General features: G+C 47.5%; 1 protein-coding gene across 1 annotated transcript in view; it reads right to left on the reverse strand.

Moving 5' to 3' along the window:
• The window catches only part of HECW2 (HECT, C2 and WW domain containing E3 ubiquitin protein ligase 2), a gene marked incomplete at its 5' end in the record, with an annotated part of 171,337 nt that overhangs the window by 14,956 nt on the left and 131,780 nt on the right, over positions 1-24,601 (reverse strand). Inside the window, 8 exons of the mRNA XM_081095984.1 lie at positions 235-347; positions 1,362-1,447; positions 4,379-4,493; positions 5,354-5,500; positions 6,500-6,629; positions 9,885-9,983; positions 11,905-12,057; positions 23,256-23,369. Coding sequence (XP_080952110.1) covers positions 235-347; positions 1,362-1,447; positions 4,379-4,493; positions 5,354-5,500; positions 6,500-6,629; positions 9,885-9,983; positions 11,905-12,057; positions 23,256-23,369 — 957 coding nt within the window. The remainder of the gene's footprint in view (positions 1-234; positions 348-1,361; positions 1,448-4,378; positions 4,494-5,353; positions 5,501-6,499; positions 6,630-9,884; positions 9,984-11,904; positions 12,058-23,255; positions 23,370-24,601) is intronic.

Genomic DNA, 24,601 nt, shown 5'->3' on the forward strand with positions numbered 1-24,601 from the left:
TGTATGTTAACTATGACCAGGAAGATCCCTCCCCCTCATTTAGAAAGATAAATCAGCAAATGAAATAAGCTTATTCTAAAAGCTTGTTCACTCTCTCAAACTTTTAACATAAAACAGTCACTAATATATATATGTACACACACACACACACACACACACACACACATATATGTACAGATACATAACTTCCTAGAGCAACGTGGGGACAGTAAAGAATTATTGTTGCCACTTTACCTGGGAAGCGCGGTGATTTTCCCCCACTTTTCCACACAGAACCTTCTGGGGCCATTGCTTCCTCGGAGAGAGGCGAAGCCTTCGTAGGGAATGCTGGACGTGCCCGTCACAAACTGCCGAAGAGAAAACAGGAGGAGGCGGTGAGGCCCAGCGGCCAGCGGCCCAGGAAGGCCGCATCACCCACAGGCACAGCTCCCGGAGGAGCAGCACACTGCCCGCCCCGCCGCGGGGAAGCTGGGGACAACGCGTATGCCGGGCACCGGCCATCCCCGAGCATCTGACACAGAACCGAGGAAGGACAGGGCCTTGTAAGGGGAAAGGTGTGGGGGCCTGAGAAGAGAAAGCCTCTGTACCGCTGACCAGCTCGGGAGCCTACACCAGGGGTGGTTCCCACTACACGTGAATAAAGCAGGTGCATCAATTAGCCTAAGTCTATTGAGCATCAGCCCCTCATCAGCTCATGGTGGATTTTTAAAAAATGATGATGAAAGAAAAAATACAGAATGTCTGGGCCTGCAAACGTGAGGGGCAGGTCCTTGATGCAGAGCAGCTAAGACCCGCCTACGGGTAAGGCTCTGTCTGAGCATCCAGAAGGCTTCCTCGTGTCTGATGTCCCTTTAGCTGCAACCCACCAGCAACTGCCGGGGTGACGATAAACACCACAAGAAAATGAGTTCGTTTTCCCAGCGTCCTTCAACTGCATTGTTCTCTCTAATTTGTTGAAAGGTAGAAGGAGGCAAAGAAAGGGCTCTTTATCAAGGAACTGGGTCACTTCTTAAGGGACCGAGCGGGGAGCACCCGTGGCTCAGGGTGCTGGGCTGCGGAGGGCCCGGGACTCTCTCTGAAAGGGCCACGCTGCCCTGAAGGCAGAGGCCGTCCTCGGGTCCCTGCACGGGAGGTGGTACTTCCTCGCCTCCCTCCTCAAAGGCTTGGACTTGCCTGGGGCCATGGTGCCCAGTGATGGAGCCAAAGGACTGTGCCATCCAAAGAGTCTGGAAACCATGCACCCCGCATTGGCACATAAACCCGGGATGGATTTATTGGGTGTCCTTAGCAAGTGTTAAAAACACGCAATTCCAACAATAATTCTACTAATGCGTTAAAAAGATGAACCAATGGCGTCTTACCTGTAACAACCGCAGTCGTTGTTCATTGTTGAATCTCTCCACCGCAGCCCAGAACCACCGAATTACAATGTGATTGTCGTGGTACCCTAGCAAACCAATCACAAAAGCCTGCGTTACTTTGGCTTTTCTATCGTAAGCCACCACGACACACTGACAAAGGACCTCCGGACACATGTCATCGTCTTGGACTCTTTAAAGGTCATTGATAATTTAAGACTAAGGAGAACACCGTAAACATGATTGTATGAGGGTCAAAAGCCCAGCAAACACAGCACTGAGTGACAGCAAGAGGCCGTGTTTCCTTATAGTGTCACCAAATACAGCGAGTAGAGAGAAGAATAAAAAGTGAGGGCTGTTAACCCTATCGCCTCTGAAGAACATAATCGCTGTGACTGGAAATGCTTAACTCTTTGGGCCATTCGTTTAAGAAATAATTTGTGAGGGTCACTATGCCAAATTCTGTATGAAGCTTGGGGGTACAGTGGCCAAGAAATCAGACCCTCACAGGGCTTCTGGGAAAGGAGAGACACATTAATTAAATAAATATACTGCCCGGCCAGTGTGGCTAAATGGTTGAGCATGGACCTATGCACCACGCAGTCACCGGTTCGATTCCTAGTCAGGGCACATGCCTGGCTTGCGGGTTCAATCCCTGGTGGGAGGTGCGGCCAGGGATCGCGCAGGAGGCAGCCGATCGATGTTCATGTTTCTCTCTCGTCAATGTTTCTCTCTCTCTCTTCCTTCCTCTCTCTCTTAAATCAATAAAAATTTATTTTAAAAAACAATTATACAAATTAGTACATAATGGCAAAATATTTTAAAACTACATATAACATTCATATTGTTTAATCAAATTACTTTTTAGTAATAGAAAAGGAAAAGGAATTGTACAACTTTAATTTCTTCAACGAATAAATCCCCAATAACCTTCAACCTAAATGTTAATTTTATTCCATCCTTAAGTAGAATTTAATAAAATGTTAAACGTGTCATCCCATGAGTAGATTAAGGAAGTGGTTATAGATGCCAGTCCTTTCAATAAAGAAAAATTACGCTCAGAGACACGGCTCAGAGATGAAGGTTCAGTTAGCGGTTCAAACCAGTTAACTAACACCGTCCATCAGTGTGCATCAAGCCATGGGAATTCTGGGTTGGAGGAAGTATGGTCCCCGTGTTGCAGTATCTGGGATCTGGGATCCTTCCTTCCTGCTTCCTCTTCAACCAGTAAGAGTAAGGGAGGATCCAAGTGAAGGGCCAATAAACCAGGCTGGGCGTGGGGACGCAGGGCCAGCTCTTTGGTGCTGAGCAAACAGCTTCTCCGTCTACAAAGCAGTGCGCTGGCTCTTGATTTACAGCCTTGACGTTCTCTGACCCCACGCACCGGCCCTTTGCTGCCTCTCCTTTGCTGTGTGTGCCAAGCCATGTGGAGGAGGAGGAGTGTCTCATCGTACCCCCATGAACAGCTGCCTCACGGACATGTGGCGAGGGGCGGGGAGCCCCTCTTCTCGCAGTGCCATGGAGCTGGGCTAGCAGGCATGGCAGCTGGGTGCCCCACCCCTCAGCACGCTCCTCCCCAGGCGTTCATCTGATAAGCTCTACAATAGTCATAGGAATAGGTACTCAATGAGTCATACACTGTGAATCAAAGTTTATTCTGTATAAATACAAGAGTGGCTGACGGGGTGAATGGCACTGCTAGCAGAATCGCCTGGGGTGGGGGAAATGAGCTGGTACTGTTTATGGTAACGTGCAAGTTATGCAGACGTTGGAGAAACTGTGTTCTAGTTAGTGAGTGTATTTGGTTAACCGAGTTAGAGTAACCAAGGCCGTCTATGGATTGTACTGTGGGCCGATGGACAAGACTCGCTACGGCAGCTGAACTGCAGAAAGAGCAGCAACGGAAACCGCAACTGAACGTGGCCTTGCAGAGAAAACGGGCCAGCAGACGGCCCCCGGCAACAGCACCAGCCGGAAGAGCCACGCACAGGCAGAAGCAAAAGCCAAAGCCCTTTAGCAAATGTCAAGTTAGGTTTTACTCCGAACTTTTAAAACTGTTCCTTGAATTTCTGTTTCAATGTACAGGTAGCGAGAGGACGGTTCGGGATGAATTCAGTGACTTCAAGTTTGTCGGTTTCACGCTCCAAGCTCAGAGCTAGTGCTCACCTCTCACATCTGATTTCTTCTGAGGGAAGCAACCAAAACCAAAACCTACACAAAAACAACTGCTACTTGTCACGACTCCCCAAGGGCTTTGCAATAATGCAATTTCAGGAACTGTACTCTTCCTTTGCTTAAACTCATTGGCGACAACTGTAGCTCTGGGCTACCATCCGGTCCTTTTAAAGGATATGGGCTCAGCATCCAACTTCAATGGCTGCGCTCCCAGTTACTGAGAATTTGCACTGCTCTATGCAAACGCCACCACTAGCGCTTCCCGTTTGGTGGCGGGTCCTGGAGTGCAGTGTTTAGCTACCCTTCCAGCAGTTTCCTTGTTAGTGGACATAAGGCCTGACTGGGGACGGGCCTGTTCAGTAAACCACTTGAACGTTGAGAAGCACGTCCTGTTCCATTCACGTGTTTCCACTGTGAGGTACAACTGCTGAGCCGATCAGTTAAATGTAGGAACACGGCGTTTGCTTACTAGGAAGTCCAGAGGGTGGGCCTCTGAGAGTTTTAGAGCGAAGGGAGACTACAGGTGGAGTCTGAGCCAGCTCCCTGCTGCTTCCCTACCAACACCATAAAGCAACTAATTAGTGCTCTGATGGGCACATTTCCTCACCCACAATGAGGCGTTATGACATCCTGCGATGGTGTGTAAGCAGGCCTTCCTCCCCTGGGCAGGTGCAGTAACCAGGGAGAGAAGGGAATGTCCCTAGCCCAAGGTCCCAAAGGAGAGGCGTCAGACCTATGATTAGGGTACAAGTGTCCTTGCTGCCCCGGATTCGGACCAGCAGCCGAGCCTTCTGCCTCCCTTGCTCTCCAGCTTAGAACCCAGCCACCCCCAAGCCCAGTGTCACCTCCTCTGTACTCGGTGTTGTTTCTCCAGTCACTCAGGTCTATTTCGGCGGTGCCCGCGATGACCAGCTCTAGTTCCCTCGCATCAAACACAGAGACCAGCCTGGCATCCACCACCTACGGGACAGCAAGAATACAGGGCACGGATTAGGCACCAGGAGGAAGCCCAGCGATCACTAAGCCTCGTCAGGAAAGGAGGGCACATGGAATCTGGGGAATATGATGGATACACCCTGTAGGCGCTTTAAAAACACGGCAAAGCTCTCGACACACATATAAGGTATTTTTAGTACAAGGTCGATGAGATGGCTCTCGGCAGAATTTCTGTTTTATGATTGAGCACTGATTAGTCTAGTTTGTTTTTCTTTTCTAAAAAAGATATAGTGCTGTCCACCCGTTGTGGCGCAGTGGTGGAGCGTCGACCTAAGAACCAGGAGGTCACAGTTCGATTCCCAGTCAGGCCACATGCCTGGGTTGTGGGCTCGATCCCCAGTGGGGGGTATCCATGAGTCCCTCACATCACTGATGTTTCCATCTCTCTTTCCCTCTCCCTTCCTCTCTGAAATCAATAAATATATATATATTTTTAAAATAAAAAGATCCAGTGCTCCTACGGAAGAAGTCGCACGGACACTGCATCCTTGTTAACGCCTGTGCAGACCCTCCGATTCAAGATTTCACATGTGGAGCATGAGATGTGACTGTCTGCATCCATCATGCGAGATGCATGACTTAAATGTTACCCGTGGTCTCTGAACTGTCAAACGCTGTTTGAATTCAGGTCGTTTTATGTCAATGCTCTCCTGTCACTGGCATGAAGCTTTCTGTGTGTGCTCTTGAAACACACAGGACAAAGCACTGGACATTTTACATGGAAAGAGCAGCCGTAAGCAGAGCACACGGGGAAGCACAGGGGACGGGCTGCGGCCCCGTGGACATGGGCCCGAGGACCACCGCCCCGCCCGCTGGCGCCGCACCTCGTAGAAGCCGCGCACCAAGCTCTCCGTCTGCTGCACCACGCCGCGCTCGATCCGCCACTTCACCATCCTCTCGATGTACTCCTTCTTGTTCTTCTCCGTGACCGGGATGTTGGCACCCCCGGGCTTCAGCTCGCGCTCCGTGATCTGGGGTCAGCACAAGAGGGCTGACAATGAAGCGAGCCCTCGAGGGGGTGAGAACGCTGTCCCGCAAGGAGGTGCGAGGGGCGCCCGGGGCCCACGCTCACGCCACGGCTCAGTGACACCGGGCATTGAGCGGGTGTCCCAGAGCCTCCGTGGCTAAAACACATGTATTGCCAGTGGCGAAGGTTAAGTTTTAAAAATCCTGACTAAACAGATAAGCCTTTTAAATGACCATAAACTGGGTCCAGATTCTGGGCCACTGCTAGTTGGATATTTGACAAAAACACATTTTCTCAAATTCCTTTAGGGTTCCGAATCAACCACACATAGAAAGCCCATATTTAAGTAAAGACTGACTTTAAGGAAACAGAATTACATTCAAGTGAACATTAAATGGAGAACTTCTTTTCCAAAACACGAAATCCAGAAAAGCAACCAAATATTAATGTCTAAATAAGATTATTACTTATGAACTACTATGTAATTTCTGAAAGAAATCTTTTAAGCAACCCTTCCATCGACTTTGTAAAAAAAAAAAAATCAACATTGGTTGATTGGTCAATATTTTCAAATCCTCACTAAAATATTGTTTACTTTCCCTCAGCTTTGAAATAACCAATTTCGGTTCTGAAATATGAATGAGAGTTAAATCCCAGTGCCAATTAAGTAATTTAACATTCAACTCTGGGGTAGCATGGACTTTTAAACATTGTGTTTAAGGCACATTTTAATATCTTACATGGATATTTTAGTTGGAAATAAAAAGAACGTTTACAACACACAAATAGCTGTCACACTCTGTACACTAGAACACCTTTATCTGCAGTTGGCATGAGAATCATCTTTGCCACCATGATGATTGTAACTGTACACAAACCGGGGTTTAAACCACCCAGCAAGCCACACGTAAATGCGCATCTGATCTTTGCCACTAAGTCATTCTTCACCGACCAGCCGCCTCCAGTCACCACACTGAGACACCAGCTGTGCACACCCACAGACCTGCCCGAAGACTTCTTCGTTCACAGTGAAGGTGAGGTCCAGGATGTCATGGATGTCGTTGTCCTTCATCCACTGCAGGCTCTGGTGGAACTCTTCATCCAGGTACTCGAGGTCACTCAGGTCACACAGACTAGGATGACACACAGATGCGAATAAACACGTGGGCACGGCCAACAGCAAAAACCCAGAGTCACGAGGAAAGAAATGAAGAATTAAAGACAAGAACAAGATCAACACAATAAGCACTGGTTTCTGAAATGTACTTATTAGTCAAAGGCAGTAACCAAATCCGTGAAATCAGTTAGAAATTTGGTATACAATTTTAACATCCTGGATGTTTATAACACATCTTAGGAATCACCCAGTCTGACCTGTCAGAGACAGAGAGAGTTGGAGGTGCAATGAGTGACGGCCTCAGCACAGTCACCCACAACTCGTGCCCCAGAAGAGACTGGAACTCAGGCTGACAACTTGGGTCCAGTGCCCTTTTGGCTATGTTACACTGTCGTATACAGTGTTGTCCTAATTAGAAATTCTTCATATGTTTCGGTAATGCACGTGAGCTTTTCCTCCCTAAAGACCAGATATGGTCCACGTTTACATACATCCCCTTTTTCTTCATGGTTCTCACTTTTTCCATGATTCTGAAAACAGCAAGCCCCAAAGTCTCTCTATAATTATAAGGGTTTTCTATAGCTCTCTCCTCTTTTTTCCTGCTGAGAGAGGATCTACAGGAGGTGGAGTAACTATTATGGAAATGGAAGGTGGTAACATTTGATTTGCTTCAGTTGTTTTGAAATTCCCTCCCGTCAGCCCAATTTCAAAGGTCAGGCTGTTTGGTTCAGTCTAAACATTTAGTAGGCCTCAGCTGTGTTCCAGATCTCTTAATAGCTACTTGTTAAACACTAATTGACCTCCAGGAGATAATGGTCTAGCTGGGGAGACAGGCACACAAATTGATGAGTTAATATAAGGTGATTAGTGATAGCCCAGGGTGGGTAACACTTATAATTTGTGCAATGGTGTATAGGTATGTTACACTCCCATTAGAAAAAAAAAGAAGGTAAGGTAGCTACAGAGAGCTCTCACAGCAAACATGAAGGTCATGTACTTCGACCTAGAGACTCAGGGAGAGCTTTCTGGTGTAGGTGATACCTGTGATACATTTCGCAGGATGTTTAAAAGCTAGAGAGGTGAAGGGGATGGGTGAAGAGGAGAATCGGGGGGGGGGGGGAGGAGAAGAGCAGAACAACAGGAACAAATCATAAAGGCAAGGAGTATGCAGAATACTCCAGCATCCTGGCAGGACCAGAGAATGACCCGCTCGATGGAATGTCCAGGGAATGAGCCTAGCAGCTGGGAGCGGGCCATTCTAAGGGACTTGGTGATTCAGAATGACTGAAAGGCTTTAGGGAGTACCATGGTCAGCTGTGTCATGTGAATTTCAATTGTTTTTCTGGAAATGACAGTCCGGAGGATTACTTAAAACAAGGGGAGGTGCGGTTGTTATAAAAGGGTGGGGATCAATTATACGTCACCATAGTCATCTGGGAAAAATAAGACAAGGGTTTTCATTAGGGCACAGTTATTGAGGATGGAAAAGAGAAGATGAATTTAAAAAGTATTTAGGAGACAAATGTGGAAATCAGTAAATAGGTTTGTTGGGGGGGGGGCGGCGGTGTATAAAGAATGATATCTAAAATAGGGATAGCAAATAAACTCATGTTGCAAGTCAACTCAAATTCGTCTTGAGGGCTACCAGTCAAAAAATCCCCGAAGCCACAACAAGTTCGCAGGAATAAGCAGCGTAAAGGACCTGTGGATGGGGCAGGAGGTGGGGAAGTTGGGCACCTCCTACTTCCTGATGGAGGGTGACTGCTGATTTCCAACCAGAGCCACTTGAGACTGTTGGGACCATGAATTGTAACTGGGCACATGGGAAAGGGTACACTTTCAGGTCAGGGAAAAGTGAGGGGTCTCGTTTCAGCCACGCTGATTTCGAGGTGCCCGCGAGACATGCGTGGGAGACATTCAGTGGCATGTTGACCACTTCAGCCTACAACTCAAGGGTGATCAAAACCAAGAGTGCTGACTTGAGCATCAGAAGGAGAGGAAACTGGTGAAGAGATTTCCCCATGAGAACACACACACAGAGAGAAGGCCAAGAATGGAAGCTTCTGGAACACTGAGGTATAAGGGAAAATCAGAGGAGAAGCCCACCAAGGAGACATAAAATCGAAGGAGGACAGGGCCATGGATGCCATGAGGTCAGACTCAAGACACATGGGTGGGGGTTGCGACGGTCAACAGTACCAAAAGCAGCTGATGGCCCATTAAGATAAGGTCGAAACAATATTCTTTAAAAGCTTCGCCAGGTTACTGGCGGAAAGAAGCCAGGCACTGTGGGTGGAGGGTGTGCCAACGGTTGGTATAGATTGCTCTCACCGAAAGCCCAAATGAGAAGATGAGAGATAAAGCCATAAAATGGGAAGATACAACAGGAGCTGGGGGACCACGGAAGAAGGTGCCCAGTGCCAGCTGCCCAGGGCTTCCTCTGCCCAGATACCCACAGGGAAGATGGCAAGCTTCTTCCTACTGACCCTCGTACGAGCCCCCTATGCACACCTTATTTTCATCTGCGGTCTAGGCTCCTGTTTACAGGGAATGAGCTACACAGAACCAACCATCTGTGCTGTCCTATTGCAGGTGTGAGCCACTACCCCACAGACAGGCGCCTGCTCCTGCTCAGCCTTGTCAGCTCCTACTGACTACAGGGCAGAAACTGTCTGGCTTGACATTTGGCAAAAACTGCAACCTTCCATTGTGACAACAATGAAGAAAAGTTCTGTGAATGCCAGTGTTTCCTCTGCCACCAGAAGGTCCCGTTTTGCATGCAGGGAGATCTCAGGAAAAATACAGGACTGCCCAGCCCTAACACACAAACAAAAATAGGACAAAAACGAAGCAAAGGAGAATGGAAATGTGGACTAAGAGCAAGCAGTTAAAAGTGTGCATAAAGCAAAATATAAAGTGCATCATGTAACAGATAGAGGACTGTGAGTCACCCAGGCTAACCCACAACTATTCTATTAATAATCAGCATTACCACCACAGGAATTCCAGTGCTGCAGTTGAAGTACGATTGTTTTTCAGAAACATGTGTTGCAACAAGTGAGGATCAATTCTTTGAAGGGCAGCAAAACGAAGACATTGGGGGCGAGACAGAAGGAAAGGATCCAAAGCAGGAAAAACGCAGTACTAGCTATATTCGTTTCAGAAACCTATCCCTCTTAAGTTTAGTAACAACAGACTTTGGAACCCTTTCCAGTAAGGGCAATCCCGCAGCCTTACACGCTAACGACACGAGCCATGAAAACACGCTTACATTCTGAGGAGAGCCTTGTAAAAGGGCCGCGTGAAGAAGGCATCCAGCAAGTACTGGTGTATCAGCGCCAGGCCCAGGATCCTGCCGCTGAACCGGAACCTGCGGAGGAGACACACGCACGCGGTCACTTACACCCCACGGACCAGGTTCTACATGGTTTCACTGGATTTGGACCATCTGTGTTTGTGCAAGAGCAACTGCCTCCCGGGCCACGGGCGCGTGTGTGCCCCTAGGCTGTCTTCCCGAGGCCAATAGTCACATCTACGAGTTGAAGGAAGGTGTCTCGCTCATATGTACAGACACGCTGCTCCCCCTTCCCCCGTGCCAACAGCGTCTGCCATCTGCACCCGCACGGCCACCGGGAGTCCCCTGTGCGCACTCAGCGGAATTCCCCCAGCCGCTTCCAAGGGACCGAGAGAATGAGGCCGGTGGTGGAGGAGGAAACGCTGTCTTCTCATCTGTTTGCATGAATACGAGCAGGATTTCTCTCATGCCAACCCAGCAGCAGCCCCCCCTGGAGAAAACCCCAGTCTCACAGTGACAGCGTGCCTCTCCCTGTGCTCTCCCAAGCCCCGCCCCGACCACTGTCACCGCCAAGAGCCATGCATGTGGGCATTTGCGGGAGTTTCCTCCTGGCACATTCTGTTCCCTAAAACTTCGAGGCTCACGTCCATTCTGAATCACTTTGGAAACTTGACTAAACATGTCTGTGATGACTGGGCTTGCTGACTTGAGATGGACCCTCGTTTTCTCTTTCAAAAGTACTCCGTTTCCAGCCCTTCGAAGGTCGGATGCCTTCCCAGAGCGTGCGTCCACCCGGCTCCCTCCTGCCCGTGGAACAGGAGGGTTCGCAGCCATCCGGGGACAGATGTCCGGCAGCTTTGTTTGTCCTTCTTTCCGCTGGTGTTAGCACAACTGCAACAGCTTTAGTTGGGAGGACTCCAAATTGGAGCCAAACGGAAGTTCATTTGAAACATAAGTCCTAAAAGTGATGCCCTCCACCCATCAAGACTAACCTCATGACTCAATTTTTTTCATGAGTCCTTGGGTTTTTTGTTGTGTGTGTGTGTGTGTTTTTGTCACTATCAGTGAAAATGAGCAGAAACAAGTAAACTGGGTTATAAAACTAAAGTCTGTACATGCAGGAATTTTTTAAAAACGTAAGGACGTTTAGTCAGAGCACAATCGGGGATTTTCAGAATAAATGATGCCCAGACGGGACTCCTGTGCCACTTGTTCTTGGTGACTGTGTGTGAGAAATTAGAAAAAGGGGCAAACCCAGGCCACAGACTTCAGGTGGCTAATCGGGTCCGAGCGGCCACTGCTGTGAGTCCACCGCCTGCCCTTCTGCCTTCAGTCGCTCCAGCCCCTCTCCCTCCCCGTGTTAGCCGCTGCCCAAGGGCAGCTCTAGAAGCCGCCTGACCTCGGGGCAGGACTTTGCCCTACTCACCCTCACCCCCCGGAGCTCAGGGAGCAGAGAGGGGCCTGGAGATCTCGCTGGGAACCTAACATCATCCATAACCTTCATCTAATGGGAGAAACCCTTTGGATTCTACCCAGCTCACTTAAAATTGGTCCAAAGGAACACAATCTATTCCTGCTTGAGACTGACAAGAAAAATCAGAGTCAAATGAGATGTTTAATTGAAAATATGGCCCTACCCGGTTCAGGTTTGATTCCAATTCCGGTCAAGGGCACAGACCTCGGTTACAGGCTCAATCCCTGGCCCTGGTCAGGGTGTGCGCGGGAGGCGACCAATCGATGTGTCTCTCTCACATCAACCTTTCTCTCTCTCTGCCTCTCCTCCTTCCTCCCCCTCTCTCTAAAAAAATCACACACACACAATGCATGAAATCTCCTCCAGTGAGGGTTAACAAAAAGTAAGTAAGAGCCACACCAGCCAGGGCAATAAGAAAACATGATTTTCTCTGAGGAAAAAGGTGTTAGAATCAAGGATTCCTACAAAAATGGGTATCACAGAAATCAGCAGAAGAAAGGTGTTGAGGAAACATTTACTTACCATTCATGGTGATTGTCCACAAAAGCGGACATGGGACTTATCTGCACTGTGTATGTGTCATTGGCCGAATATTCGAATAAGCCGTAATATGGGTTGAAGAGTTCTCTGGACACCAGGAAGAAGAACTCTCTGGAAGGTCCGCTGTAATCCAGCCTTTAAAGAAATCCACAAAAAGAACAACCAGTTGTATATTTTTTCCTACACATTAGACGCCTTTTCTACGGAGCTCAGCTTTCCACAGAACACGCATCGCAAGTCCAACCGCCTGCATTCCAGGACTGTCCAAAACCAACAGGACCATCCGAATTCCTGAGCGCATCCATGTCTTGGCCCAGGACAGCGAAATGCACATTTTATGGGGAGCACATCCAAGATGAAAGCCACACATCAGATAAGGGATGCAGCAGGCAGTACGTACTTTGATGGTGTAAACAGATATGAAGAGGTACATATTTCCAGTGATCGGGGCCAGGCTATAAGGAAAGGGAGAACAGTGGGAATGCTCTCTTGAAAGAGGGCAAAACCAGAGGCCTGAGCTGCCTACCTCCAGGGACATGGAGTCCTTCCTCCCTCGGGGACTTCTAAACACCTTTAAATGGGGGAGAAGGAGACTTGAGTGCCTTGGGTGAGAGGCTATTACAGATGAAAGACCCCCTAGGAAGACCAGAGGCAAAAGAAAATGGAATGATAGAGTTCCAGTGAAAACTTTACATTACAAAACACCAAGGAAGATTATAGACAAGAAAAATGAGAGTGTCAAAAGCTTCATCATGGAAGAATTTGGAGAAGAGGCTGAAACTCTAGTACCGACCTACCGTGTAAATCCCACCTCAGTCACAAGGACATTAAGGACAAAGAGAAGCAGGAAAAATGACTATGTTAGGTTTGAGGAATGACAAGTGGCCAGCAATGCTGAGAGCAAGACATGCTGTCCAGAGGCGTTTGCAACAAGCAACTGGATACGTTAAATTTAAAGCAAAAAGTATAAAGGACGCCCACCCCATGATAAATGCCTACGCCTGGGCTCAGGGACAGGAAGGGACGGGGAGGGGAATGGAAGCAGTGGGTATGTTGGGGTGGTGGGATTTTTATAAGACTTCATTGGCTCACTCTGCTTTTTGCCTCTTATGGAATTTCCTCCACGGGCCCTACTGCATTTTTTTTAAAGGAAGTCATCTGAGTCTTGTCCAGTGATGGAATTGGGTGATAGAGAAAAGAATCCTGGTATAGGTGGCAGATGGAGCTGGGAGACGAGTAAGAAACATAACATGACTTTTATTCAGAGTTGAGAGTTTCAGAGAATTTACTTGGAACAGACGTCAGCTAGTCACAAACTGCTTTCTCAATGTGTGCCCTATCTGAATACAGGCGTATGCTGTTTCCTTCATATTTCTCATGCAGTCAACTTTACAGCCACTGGCTTTTTCAGCGCAGCCTTGTCTTACACAATGTCTCTGAAATTATGATGTGCTAGCTTTATTTTTCCTGATACCCATCAAAAGAAATACGTAGACATTAAAATAAAAAATGCCAGTCTGTGTAACAGCGAAGGCCTTCTCAGACAGCCCCTGCGCACGCTGCACTGTGGGCGACAGAGTGTGGGCGGCCAGGAAGCCTGTGTGTGCAGGAAACGCAAGCCTAGCGGCCTCTCAGGCCTGAAGGTGACATACTGAAACCGCCTCGGGGGAGATCGAGTCCATATTCCTGCCTACTGGACCCCAGTGGATGCAATTGGAGGGGCCCCCAGTTCAGGGGGGCGGGGGGCTCTGCTCAGAGTGTAGGGGCCTCCCGGGTGCAGGGCACAGACTACATCTCCCGGGTGCTGAGCTGGGCAGCCCCGTGGCTTCCTCCTTCCATCCTAATTTGATCTCCGACGCCACCGCCACCAAGCAGAATGCTTCTTCCACTTGAGTGTTCTTCACATACTTAGAGGCTTTCTCCCGGCAAACATCTGAGAGCCTGTTATGCTCCGGGTGCTAATCTGGATGCTGACCATAGACACTTTTTTTGGAAAAGTCATTTTCTGTAAGAACTCTTATGTGCAGCAGTTTTCATATCCCTGGTCTCTCTCCCTCCCCACTCACCAACAGGCCTCTTCTCCCACCCCCTCAAGGAGGGGCTGGGAATTCCCTCTGCTGGGATCTGCTCCAGGCCCAAGTCTGACCTACAAGGCGGGGTCTAAGACTGGAGGTGCGGTCCTCTCCGCTGGGGCTCGGACAGGGCTTTGCTCTCCTTTCCTGCACACCTTTCCCCGTGAGTGCAGCTGAGAAGTGCCCGCCCGTGGGGCAGCCGCCTTGCTGACTCACAGTGAGCTGAGTCATCGGCTCATACCTTTCTCCTGGGCGGCTGCAGCCCCGGGCTCTCCCGTCCTGTCTGTATGTCACCGAATCTGTTCAGAACCCAAGTGCTGGACGCTATGCTTTTTCCTACTACATTTCACTTTCTGAGATGGAGTCCATGATTCCGGTCTACCCAGGTCCCGGTGGATGCAAACCTTCTCTCTAAATGTCCTACAGTGGTGAACTTCATCAGGTCCTGTGTCTTTCCAGAAACAGAAAATGCCAATGGTCCCCGGCAGCTTAGACGCCATTCTGTCCATCTCCTCGTTTACTGAGATGACTGGGACTGAAGGAAATCACTGATTGGCATCAAATGAAAGCGCGGTGGAGGGTCCGGGCCTTGACGCTGGCTTCCTGACCACACCCCGACCCCCACCCCCCACACCCCATCACCCATCACTCCTCACAGCCTACCCTCAGGACATTGTAAATGTCCAAGACTAACAAGAAAAAGTCACTTTTAGACCAGGGTTGGTCAACTATGGCCTGGGGGCCAAATCTGGCCCATTTCCCAGCTTTGTAAATAAAGTTTTATTGGCACACAGCCATGCCCATGTATGTGCTGTCTGTTTGTCTGTGGCTGCTTTTCTGCTAAGAAGGCAGAGTTGAGTGTGAGGGATGGAGAATCCAGGGCCCTGCAAAGACTAGAATATTTACTATCTAGCCCTTCTCAGTACAAGTTTGCCAACCCCTGTTACAGGAGAAAGTGGAAGGAACGTGCTAATTCATTAAAACAACTGGCTTACGATAGATCCCCTTCTTGAGTGAAGGTTCCTCCAAGGAAATGGGAAATGACTACCACATTCTAGGGCAGTGATGGCGAACCTTTTGAGCTCGGCGTGTCAGCATTTTGAAAAATACTAACTTAACTCTGGTGCCATGTCACATAGAGAATTTTTTTGATATTTGCAACCACAGTAAAACAAAGATTTATATTTTTGATATTTATTTTATATATTTAAATGCCATTTAACAAAGAAAAATCAACCAAAAAAATGAGTTCACGTGTCACCTCTGACACGCGTGTCATAGGTTCGCCATCACTGTTCTAGGGTGGATGCAACCTCAAGGCGTGGCCACAACTAAGCGTGAGGTTCCGAGTGAGTGGTCCGAGCTTCGCGGGGGCTCTCGGACACCATCCCGGCCCCGATCCTAAGGGTCACAGGCAGCTGAAACACAAGCCACATACTTTGAGTCACTGTTCGTACAAAGAGACAACTGGTCAAAGTAAAATGGCTTTTTAGCTGCTTAAAATTCAGCTGTGGCCTTCCGCTGGAAATAGCAGGTTTTTTGAGATTGGCCTCTCAGTGTCTAGTGCAGCCGTGGGCAAACTACGGCCCGCATTGAAAAAAAAGACCGTACCCTTTTATGTAATGATGTTTACTTTGAATTTATATTAGTTCACACAAACACTCCATCCATGCTTTTGTTCCGGCCCTCCGGTCCAGTTTAAGAACCCATTGTGGTCGAGTCAAAAAGTTTGCCCACCCCTTGTCTAGTGACACCACGCTCACGGTGGATTATAATGAGCAGCTTGTGCGTCTGCCTCCTCTGTGCACACGTCGACATTACTGAGGGCAGGGACTATGTCGTTCTCATTTTTGTATCCCGTAGGGGCTCCATATATGTTGTTGAACCAACGCATGGAGCTCTCTACAGAAATCAACCTCCTTTACCTGGTGAGTTGGCACCTGGCAGAGTGAGTAACTTGGCACAGGTTTGCCTTCAGTGGTATGTTGACTCAATGACATGAACAGGCTGTGCCCATCCCTAACTCCATTCACAAATACCGTCATAAATCACTCAAGGGAATGAGCCTTAGAGAGCTTGGCGTTGGTCTAGCCCTTTCCAGGTGTCATAGCATCTACTACGGTCCAGTTTGTCAGGACAACGAAGAGGGACCTCACTGAAGGGCTCCTTTCTGATGACAACAGCTGGATCTGGCTGACCATCACATAAAATATTTCCTGAAAAGTTAAGCCAAAAAATAAAAACATCTCCCCTCCCCGTCCCCCAAGAGAGAACACAGCTACCAGTTCTCCGGGAGGAAAATGTATCACCCTGAGCTGGTCAGGCTCTTCTCCACTGCTTTGAACTCCAGGAGCCCGGATGGAGTCCAACCAGGGCCAGCACAGCTTTTACAGTTTGAGTTGATTATAATCCCAAACTCCAGGACTGCACACCAGAGAGCCGGTTGTATCTACAAATGACAGGCCGACCTAATCCAACAGACGTGTCCCAGCAAGCACCTGTGCCTGTGCTTCCTGGCTTCTTAGCAACCTCCTCCATGTAAATAGTTCCTCTGACTCATGTCCCAGGGATCCTTTGCCACATTCCTGTTTTGCCAGTTCGGTTGGTTCTGCAGCGACAGGCTTGGCACGGAAATGCAGAAACTCCGACAGCGGGTGTGGGGCCACCAGCAGCTGCCTGCCAGGGCATTTCGGAATCAGCACAGATGTCTTCAGGGGGGCGGTGCGGTTTTGAGTCCCGAGAAGTGCTGATAAAGCATTTTTATTTATTTATTTATTTATTTATTTATTTATTTATTTATTTATGTTTTGATAAAGCATTTAAACACCATCACGCTGCCGGGCTGACATGGCCCAACTTGTTAGTGTCCTCCAATATCTGTTAAGAATAATTTATTTGCCCTAACTGGTTTGGCTCAGTGGATGGAACGTCGGCCTGCGGACTCAAGGGTCCCAGGTTCAATTCCAGTTATGGGCATGTGCCTTGGTTGTGGGGACATCCCCAGTGGGGGTGTGCAGGAGGCAGCTGATGGATGTTTCTCTCTCATCGATGTTTCTGACTCTCTATTCCTCTCCCTTCCTCTCTGTAAAAAATCAATAAAAATATTTTTTAAAAAAACAACAATTTATTTCATTCTCCTGTCCTTGACGTGCAACTAAACATCACTGAAAGCAAAGTATTCCAAGGGAAGTAGACTATACAATGAGAGAAGACGATGGAATGGGAAGTCCCATCACCGTGTCCCCCAGGTTTTCAGGAAGACAGAGAGCGTGGCTTTCTTACAGGCCGGGTCAGGCACACACGCCTGTGCACCTGCCCATCCGCCCCACCTCGTTAGAGCAGCAGCTACTCCCCGAGGCCTCATGGGTGAGGGAGGGATTTTGGGAGCAAGGAGGAAGACAAGCCGAGTTGCACCCGGTGACTCCAAGCCTCGGCCTACCTACAGCAGGGTCCTTCTCCAGTGGTTTCACCTGCTGTCTCAGGAGAAAGGCCACAGGAAGAGCTCCTCTGTCCTTGAACCCTGACGCTAACACGGTTTGCTCACATCCCCTCCCTGGTCTCAGTGTGGCTTTGCAAGACAGCTGGCTGACGTCATTGAGGTGGCTCCCTACATATAATGAACTCATTCTTTCTCAGAGAAAGGCGCCTTGCCCAGAGTTGGCCACGGAGGAAAAGAGGAGGTGGGGCCGTCACAGTGCAAACACCTCTCTTTACAAGGCCACCGCTGCCTTCCTGCTTTGCTGACTGCGAAGTTCGGGGCCCAGGATGCCTGGTCAGAACACCATAGCCTTCCTAGCTGGCTCCTGCCACCCCGTAGCTTCGGTTGCTAGGACTTTGAAGTCAGAAGACAATGACACGCTGGAGACCAGGTGGTGTCCCACTGAACCCCTCCCTAAAGAAGCAACTTCCAGGCAGACAGAAGCCCCCCGGAAGGAAGCAACCACGGCCTGCAGTCTCCCCCACATTCTCTCAAGATGACTCAGTTTCCAGCCCAGCCACCGCTGCTGGCACGCACGCCTCCCCACTGTGCCAGTGCAGATAACCAACTCAAGTGGGGCGGAAACTTCAATGACGAGAACAGACCTCCAGCTCTGACCAAAGTAAATCACAGTGATTTGCCTAGAAACCGCTGACTGTTGGAAAAAGCCAAGTAAAACGTGAAGCATTATTTTAGTGAGACACAGGAACAGGTTCTTGAATTATTTTTGTATTTTTAAATTGAATAGAGGCATCACCAATAGTCTCAGATTAATTCTACTTCACCCGGGATTTGTAGTTCACCTGTACATTTCTGACTATAAATGTCCCCATCATTTTTCTTGCCTCAGCTTTTCATTTCAATCTATAGATCATGTTTTGGGTCCGTGCAAAGAAACAGCTTACAGCAGTGGTTCACAGCATGGGGCACATGCCCCATAGGGGGACAATTTGATTTTTAAGGGGGGCAATTCAAAAATGAGTTAACAGTGAATTTTTTTCTTATGGTTCTAGGGGCCTCAGATACAGTATATAAATATATATTGTGCATTTCAGTTCACTATATGTTTTGAAACTTTATTTGCTATTTTTTCATATCACTTTATATTATTATTATTATTTTTTTTAAATATATTTTATTGATTTTTTACAGAGAGGAAGGGAGAGAGATAGAGAGTTAGAAACATCGATGAGAGAGAAACATCGATCAGCTGCCTCCTGCACATCTCCTACTGGGGATGTGCCCGCAACCCAGGTACATGCCCTTGACCGGAATCGAACCCGGGACCCCCCAGTCCGCAGGCCGACGCTCTATCCACTGAGCCAAACCGGTTTCGGCATATTATTTTTTTAACAATTTTTTAGTGATTTCTTCCTCAGTACTTCACCTGTCCTTTCATTCTTTTATTTTTCTCTTTCATGGATACCATGTTCTTTGGAACCTTGTCTAGACCCGTGGTCAGCAAACTGCAGCTCGCTAGCCACATGCGGCTCTTTGGCCCCTTGAGTGTGGCTCTTCCTAAGTCTTAGGATTACCCTACTTAAGTTAATAACAATATACCTACCTATATAGTTTAAGTTTAAAAAATTTGGCTCTCAAAAGAAATTTCAATTGTTGTACTGTTGATATTTGGCTCTGTTGACTAATGAGTTTGCCGCCCACTGGTCTAGACCAAGTTAATGGCCTTTTAGGCTTCCTCCACGTGAATAGGAGCTCACTTTTTGAGTAATATGAGTTATATGTCACGGGGGGGGGGGGGCTCATGGATTTTACATGCTTAAGTAGGGCATGGCCAAAGTAAGGTTGGGAACCACTGATTTAAAGCAAAGCGAAAGTCTCTGCAAATCTGCAAATTCACACCTTTTTGGAGTACAGGCAGATGCATTATTCTTTTTTGGTTAAAGTTTTTATTGAATTTATTGAGATCATATTGGTTAATAAAATTACATAGGTTTCAAGTGTACAGTTCTATAATACTATATATGGACAGGATGTCCCAAAAAAGGTAGACACACTTTAACAGTTGATAGCTTAATTTTGAAAATGAAATGTATTTTAATAAACACTGCCTTTATTATTATTCAAAGTGTGTGTACACATTTTGGGGGGACACCATATATATATAGTATTGTGTGTTCACCACCCAAAGTCTAGTCCCCTCTGGCACCGCTTACCCCCTCTATCTCCTCCCACCACCCTTTCCCTCTGGTGATCACCATTGTGTTGTCTGAGTCTGTGAGGTGCTATGTTGTGTGTCTGTTTGTTTTTTGCTTAATGCCTTTACCCTTTTCACTCAGCCCCTCAACCTCCCTCCCATCTGCCAGCTGCCAGTCTGTTCTCTGTATCTATGAGTCTGTTTCTATTCTGTTCATTAGTTTAATTTGTTCATTAGAGCCCACATATAAATGAAATCATACAGTATTTGTCTTTCTCTGAATGGCTTATTTCACTTAGCATAATACTCTACAGGTCCATTCATGTTGTTCCAAAAGGTAAGACTTTCTTCTTTTTTTACGGCGGAGCAGTATTCCAGGTGTAAACGTACCACAGCTTTTTTATCCACTCATCTGCTGATGGGCACTTGGGCTGCTTCCAGATCTTGGCTATTGTAAATAATGCTGCAATGACCATTGGGGTGCATATATTCTTTCAATTCAGTGTTTCAGGTTTCTTGAGATAATATTCCCTAAGTGGAATCACGGGATCATAAGGTAGTTCCACTTTTTATTTTTTGAGGATCCTCTACGTTGTCTTTCACAGTGGCTGCACCAGTCTGCATTCCCAGCAGCAGTGCACTAGGGCTCCCTTTTCTCCACATCCTTGCCAGCACTTGTTTGTTGATTTATTGATGACAGCCATCCTGACAGGTGTGAAGTGACATCTCATTGTGGTTTTAATTTGCATTTCTCTGATGATTAGTGATGTTGAGCATCTTTGTTGAGCATCTTTTGGTATGTCCTGTATGTCCTCTTTGGAGAAGTCTCTATTTAGATCATTTGCCCATTTTTTTAATAGGATTGCTTGTTTTTTGGGTCTTCAGTCATATAAGTTCTTTATAAATTTTGGATATTAACCCCTTGTCAGATGTATCATTGGCAAATGTGTTCTCTCATTCAGTAGGGTTGTCTTTTTATTTTGTTGATGGTTTCCTTCACTGTACAAAAGCTCTTTAGTGTGATGTAGTCACACTTGTTTATTTTTTCTTTTGTTTCTCTTGTTGCAGGAGATATATCAGAAAAAAATATTGCTAAGAAAAATGTCCAATGATCTTACTGCCTATGTGTTCCTCTATGGTTTTTATGGTTTCAAGTCTTACATTTAAGTCTTTAATCCATTTTTAGTTTATTCTTGTATATGGTGTAAGAAGATGGTCTAGTTTCATTGTTTTGCACGTATCTATCCAATTTTCCCAACACCATTTATTGAATAGACTATCTTTACCTCATTGTATGTTTTTGCCTCCTTTGTTAATAAATAATTGGCCATAAAGGCGTGGGTTTACTTCTGAGCTCTCTATTCTGTTCTATTGATCTATATGTCTATGTTTATGCCAGTACCAGGCTATTTTGATTACTATGGCCTTGTAGTAGAGTTTGATATCATAATATGATTTCCTCCAACTTTGTTCTTTCTGAAGATTGCTATGGCTATTCAGGTCTTTTGTGGCTCCATATTAATATTTGGAATATTTTAGGTCCGTGAAATATATACCATGGCATCTTCATAGGAATTGTGTTGAATCTATAGATTGCTTTGGGTAGTATGGACATTTTAATTATGTTAATTCTTCTTATCCATGAACATGGTATATGCTTCCACTTATTTGTATCTTCTTCAATTATCTTTCTTCAATGTCTTATGATTTTCTGATTATGGGTCTTTTGCATCTTTGGCCATTCAAATGGTATATTGTTGCCTCTTTGGAAGTCCCTACTTCCCATACTTCCACACTTCCTGTCCCCAAACAGGACAATGTCCTGTCATTCACTGTTGTTTGTGCCATTCTGGCAATCACAGAGTTAAGAGATTGTTTCTGATGACTGAAATTCACACCTCAATGTCTCCTCTTATTTTCCCTCTGGGGTTATAGGTGGAAGACAGGCGATAGAAGCAGGAAGCATTTGGACATTTGTGGCGATCAAATCCAGAGTTATCAGGCCCACTCAGCCTGGGCCTCCTCCCAGGAGCAGATGTCATCAGTCTGGATCCCAGGGAGGCTGCATGAGGATGACCAAACATCACAAGCACCTGTTCCGTTCACACTTAAGTCCCAGGGCTCCCCAAGCCTCTTCCCTGCATCTCTGAGATCTCAGCAATGAAGGAAGGCAGCTGGCGCTCTGGGGGAGGAGAAGTGTGCTCATTCAAACCAGGCTGACTCTGCCAGGAAATACTTGGCATCCCATGCATACCTGTGATGAGGCTAAAGACATTTGTCTGCATTTTCAACTGTGCACCTGCATCTCTAAGCCAACGAACAGACGCGAGAAATCCACTGGGGCACGTCAGGGATGAAGGGCTCAGGTCTCAGGCAGCTTCTGTGCAACTCGGTCACATTAAGCTCTTTCCCACGTAAGGTTTCCCTTTCACCGAGTCTCAGCAGGGAGACTATACAACAGTGCACATGAAGAGCGGACGTTAGCAGGCACTAGTTGAAATGATGGAAAGATCCATGGGTAGGAAAAACATGCAGACAAACCAGAGTGCAGGAGTTTTGCCTACATCCCAGTGTTGGGCCAAGAGGACTGAATGAAGAACTAAGACCTGGTTGTGAATCTCAATTTTGCTATAATCTGGTTCCACTGGGACATGCAGTTATTTTATACATTGGAGCCTCCATTTCATGAATCATATACTGAATGGTTTAATTTGTTGGCTATTACTATTATGGTTCCATAATCTAACACAATTTATTCCTGGCCATTACTGAGAGGGAAATAATCCAAATCAATACAATCAAGGAGAAGACAACCAGAGTTCAGGCACCAGTGTGGGGTTTTGTTTACTTCACTGTAGCGATGGCTGGGCTACACTGGAGGTGCTGGAACTTGAAACCCTGCCCTGAAATGGGGAAAGAGGAAGGGGCCTGGGAGACAGGAGAGCTGTCATCTCTCATGTGCTATGTAACAGCTGCCACGTCTACCCGGATGCAATGAAGACGGTGCGAGTCTTCACTCCTCATTCCCTGACCCTTATCTACATGAGCACACTCAGGCAAGAGTCGTGGAAGGTTGGAGACCTTTGCTTCCGGCAGGCAGCCATCTCGGTAGGTGTGCTGCCCTCTCAAAGGAGAGAACAGTAAGAACCAAGACCCAACAGTTACTGCTGCGGAGGCTTCTGGGTAGAAGAGCGGAATTCCAATGCGCGATGCTGAACCGGAATTTATTTACCAGGCAGAGCAAGTTCTGCTGGGCACCCAGGGTAGGTAACAAGAGCACAGATGCTGAAAAGCAATTCCTTGGTGTTTACCCCCTCAAAGCCCACACTTCCCTTTAGGAGAGAAGTAGAGAAGAGACCAAACCAAACGCTGCTCTCAAAAATACTCAGGAGTTAGAAGTTTTTACCAGAGAATTTCTATACAAAATAATTTAAAAACCAGAGAAGGCCTTTAAAAAAAAAAAGCCACGAGATTTCAGTGTATGAGAGCAGCATTTCCTGCCAGAAGGGTTTCCTGTTTCAGGCGGCCGCAGCGAGGATGTGGTGAGACACCGCCCTGGAGCCCAGCCTGTGCTCCCCCCTCCCGCCCCCCCCCCCCCCCCGCCTGGCCACTTCTCTGTGCCACTCACCCTTCCTCCCCGACGAAGGTGACGTACAGCTTATTTCTCTGCAGGTCTTTCCGGGAGTAGCCCATGATCTGATTAAAAGCATCTTCGAGTAAGTGATCTCTTCTGATGATTAACCTGTCCATAAGGAGACAATTTGAAAAAAAATTAATTAAGGATTATTGCCTAATCCTTATCTTTCTAGGACTGGGCGCTTGCCATTTAATTTCCATTTACCATAACTAACGAGGCTAAAAGGAGTGACTTCATGCCATCGCTCTGTGCCAGCAACTGCTGCGTAAGAGGAGCGCGGATAGCGGAGGCACCCCACCTATGACCTGCGAACCCCGAGAGGCCCTCTGAGTGGTCGAGTCCCTCTATCCAAGGACAATGGGCAACATCACAGGCACAACCCTGCGCTGAGTTAAGGAAGAACAGCCCCAGGAGGTCATGGTTGGAGCCCGAGGGCCCCTAGACAAGGAATTGAGGTACTAAGAGCCTAGAGAGTTGACTGTGAGAACAAGAGGAAAAAAATTCTCTGGGTCCTCCCAAGCAGAGGAGTTTACCGCTGTGCTTGACTTAATTTTTAAATTAAGGGAATCTTGAGATTCCCTAAGTGACAGATACAAACGACTGATACCTGTGGCCCATGAATCCACTTGTCCTAATGACAGTTGAAGTCATCCCTGAGCACATACCAATTTGCCTGTAGTGACAATAGCCATGGAAAGGGAGGTAATGTGGAGGCCAAGGGGTGAAAGCTAGATCAAGAGCTTCGTAAGAGAAACATCAGGAGAGAAGGCTCTGAGAGGCATGGTGTTGGACGGGCTGGTGTTCTCTGAGGTGAGGGAAGTGGACCGGCTAACTTAACCAAGTGAGCCCTCCTGGGGGGGTGGCGAGCGTGGGCTGTGGGCTGCCCTCTGGACCCTTTCTCGGGCACCCGGAACGTGCTGGGACTGCAGTAGCAACGCTCCCTCCTGTATCCTCTCTCAGGGGGCACGTGACCTCGGTGAGGCCCTGGCGCAGGCTGGAGGGGGGATGAGGGCAGGAGGGCCACGTAGAGAATGAGCATCATTCTGCCCACACATCGTGAGGCCGCTTCCATTTCCCCATTTAAATGGAGGTGAAGGAAGACAGGCAGAAACAACGTTCATGAGGTGCGCTGTTGGGCAAGTGAAGTTTAGTCCACAGAGCGACATGCTGAGCATGGTGCCCACACTCGGGTCGGCTCAGGAGACAGTGCTGAGCGATGCAGGACATCGCGACGGCCTCAGAGCCAACGAGTCCACGCTAAGCCAACAGAGATCCTTTTCAGGAGAACAAGTAAATCAGCCTGTCATTTTTTAAAATTTTATTATTATTTTTTTTTA

Source organism: Myotis nattereri, assembly GCF_964212035.1.
Source record: "Myotis nattereri genome assembly, chromosome: 7".
NCBI lineage: Eukaryota > Metazoa > Chordata > Mammalia > Chiroptera > Vespertilionidae > Myotis > Myotis nattereri.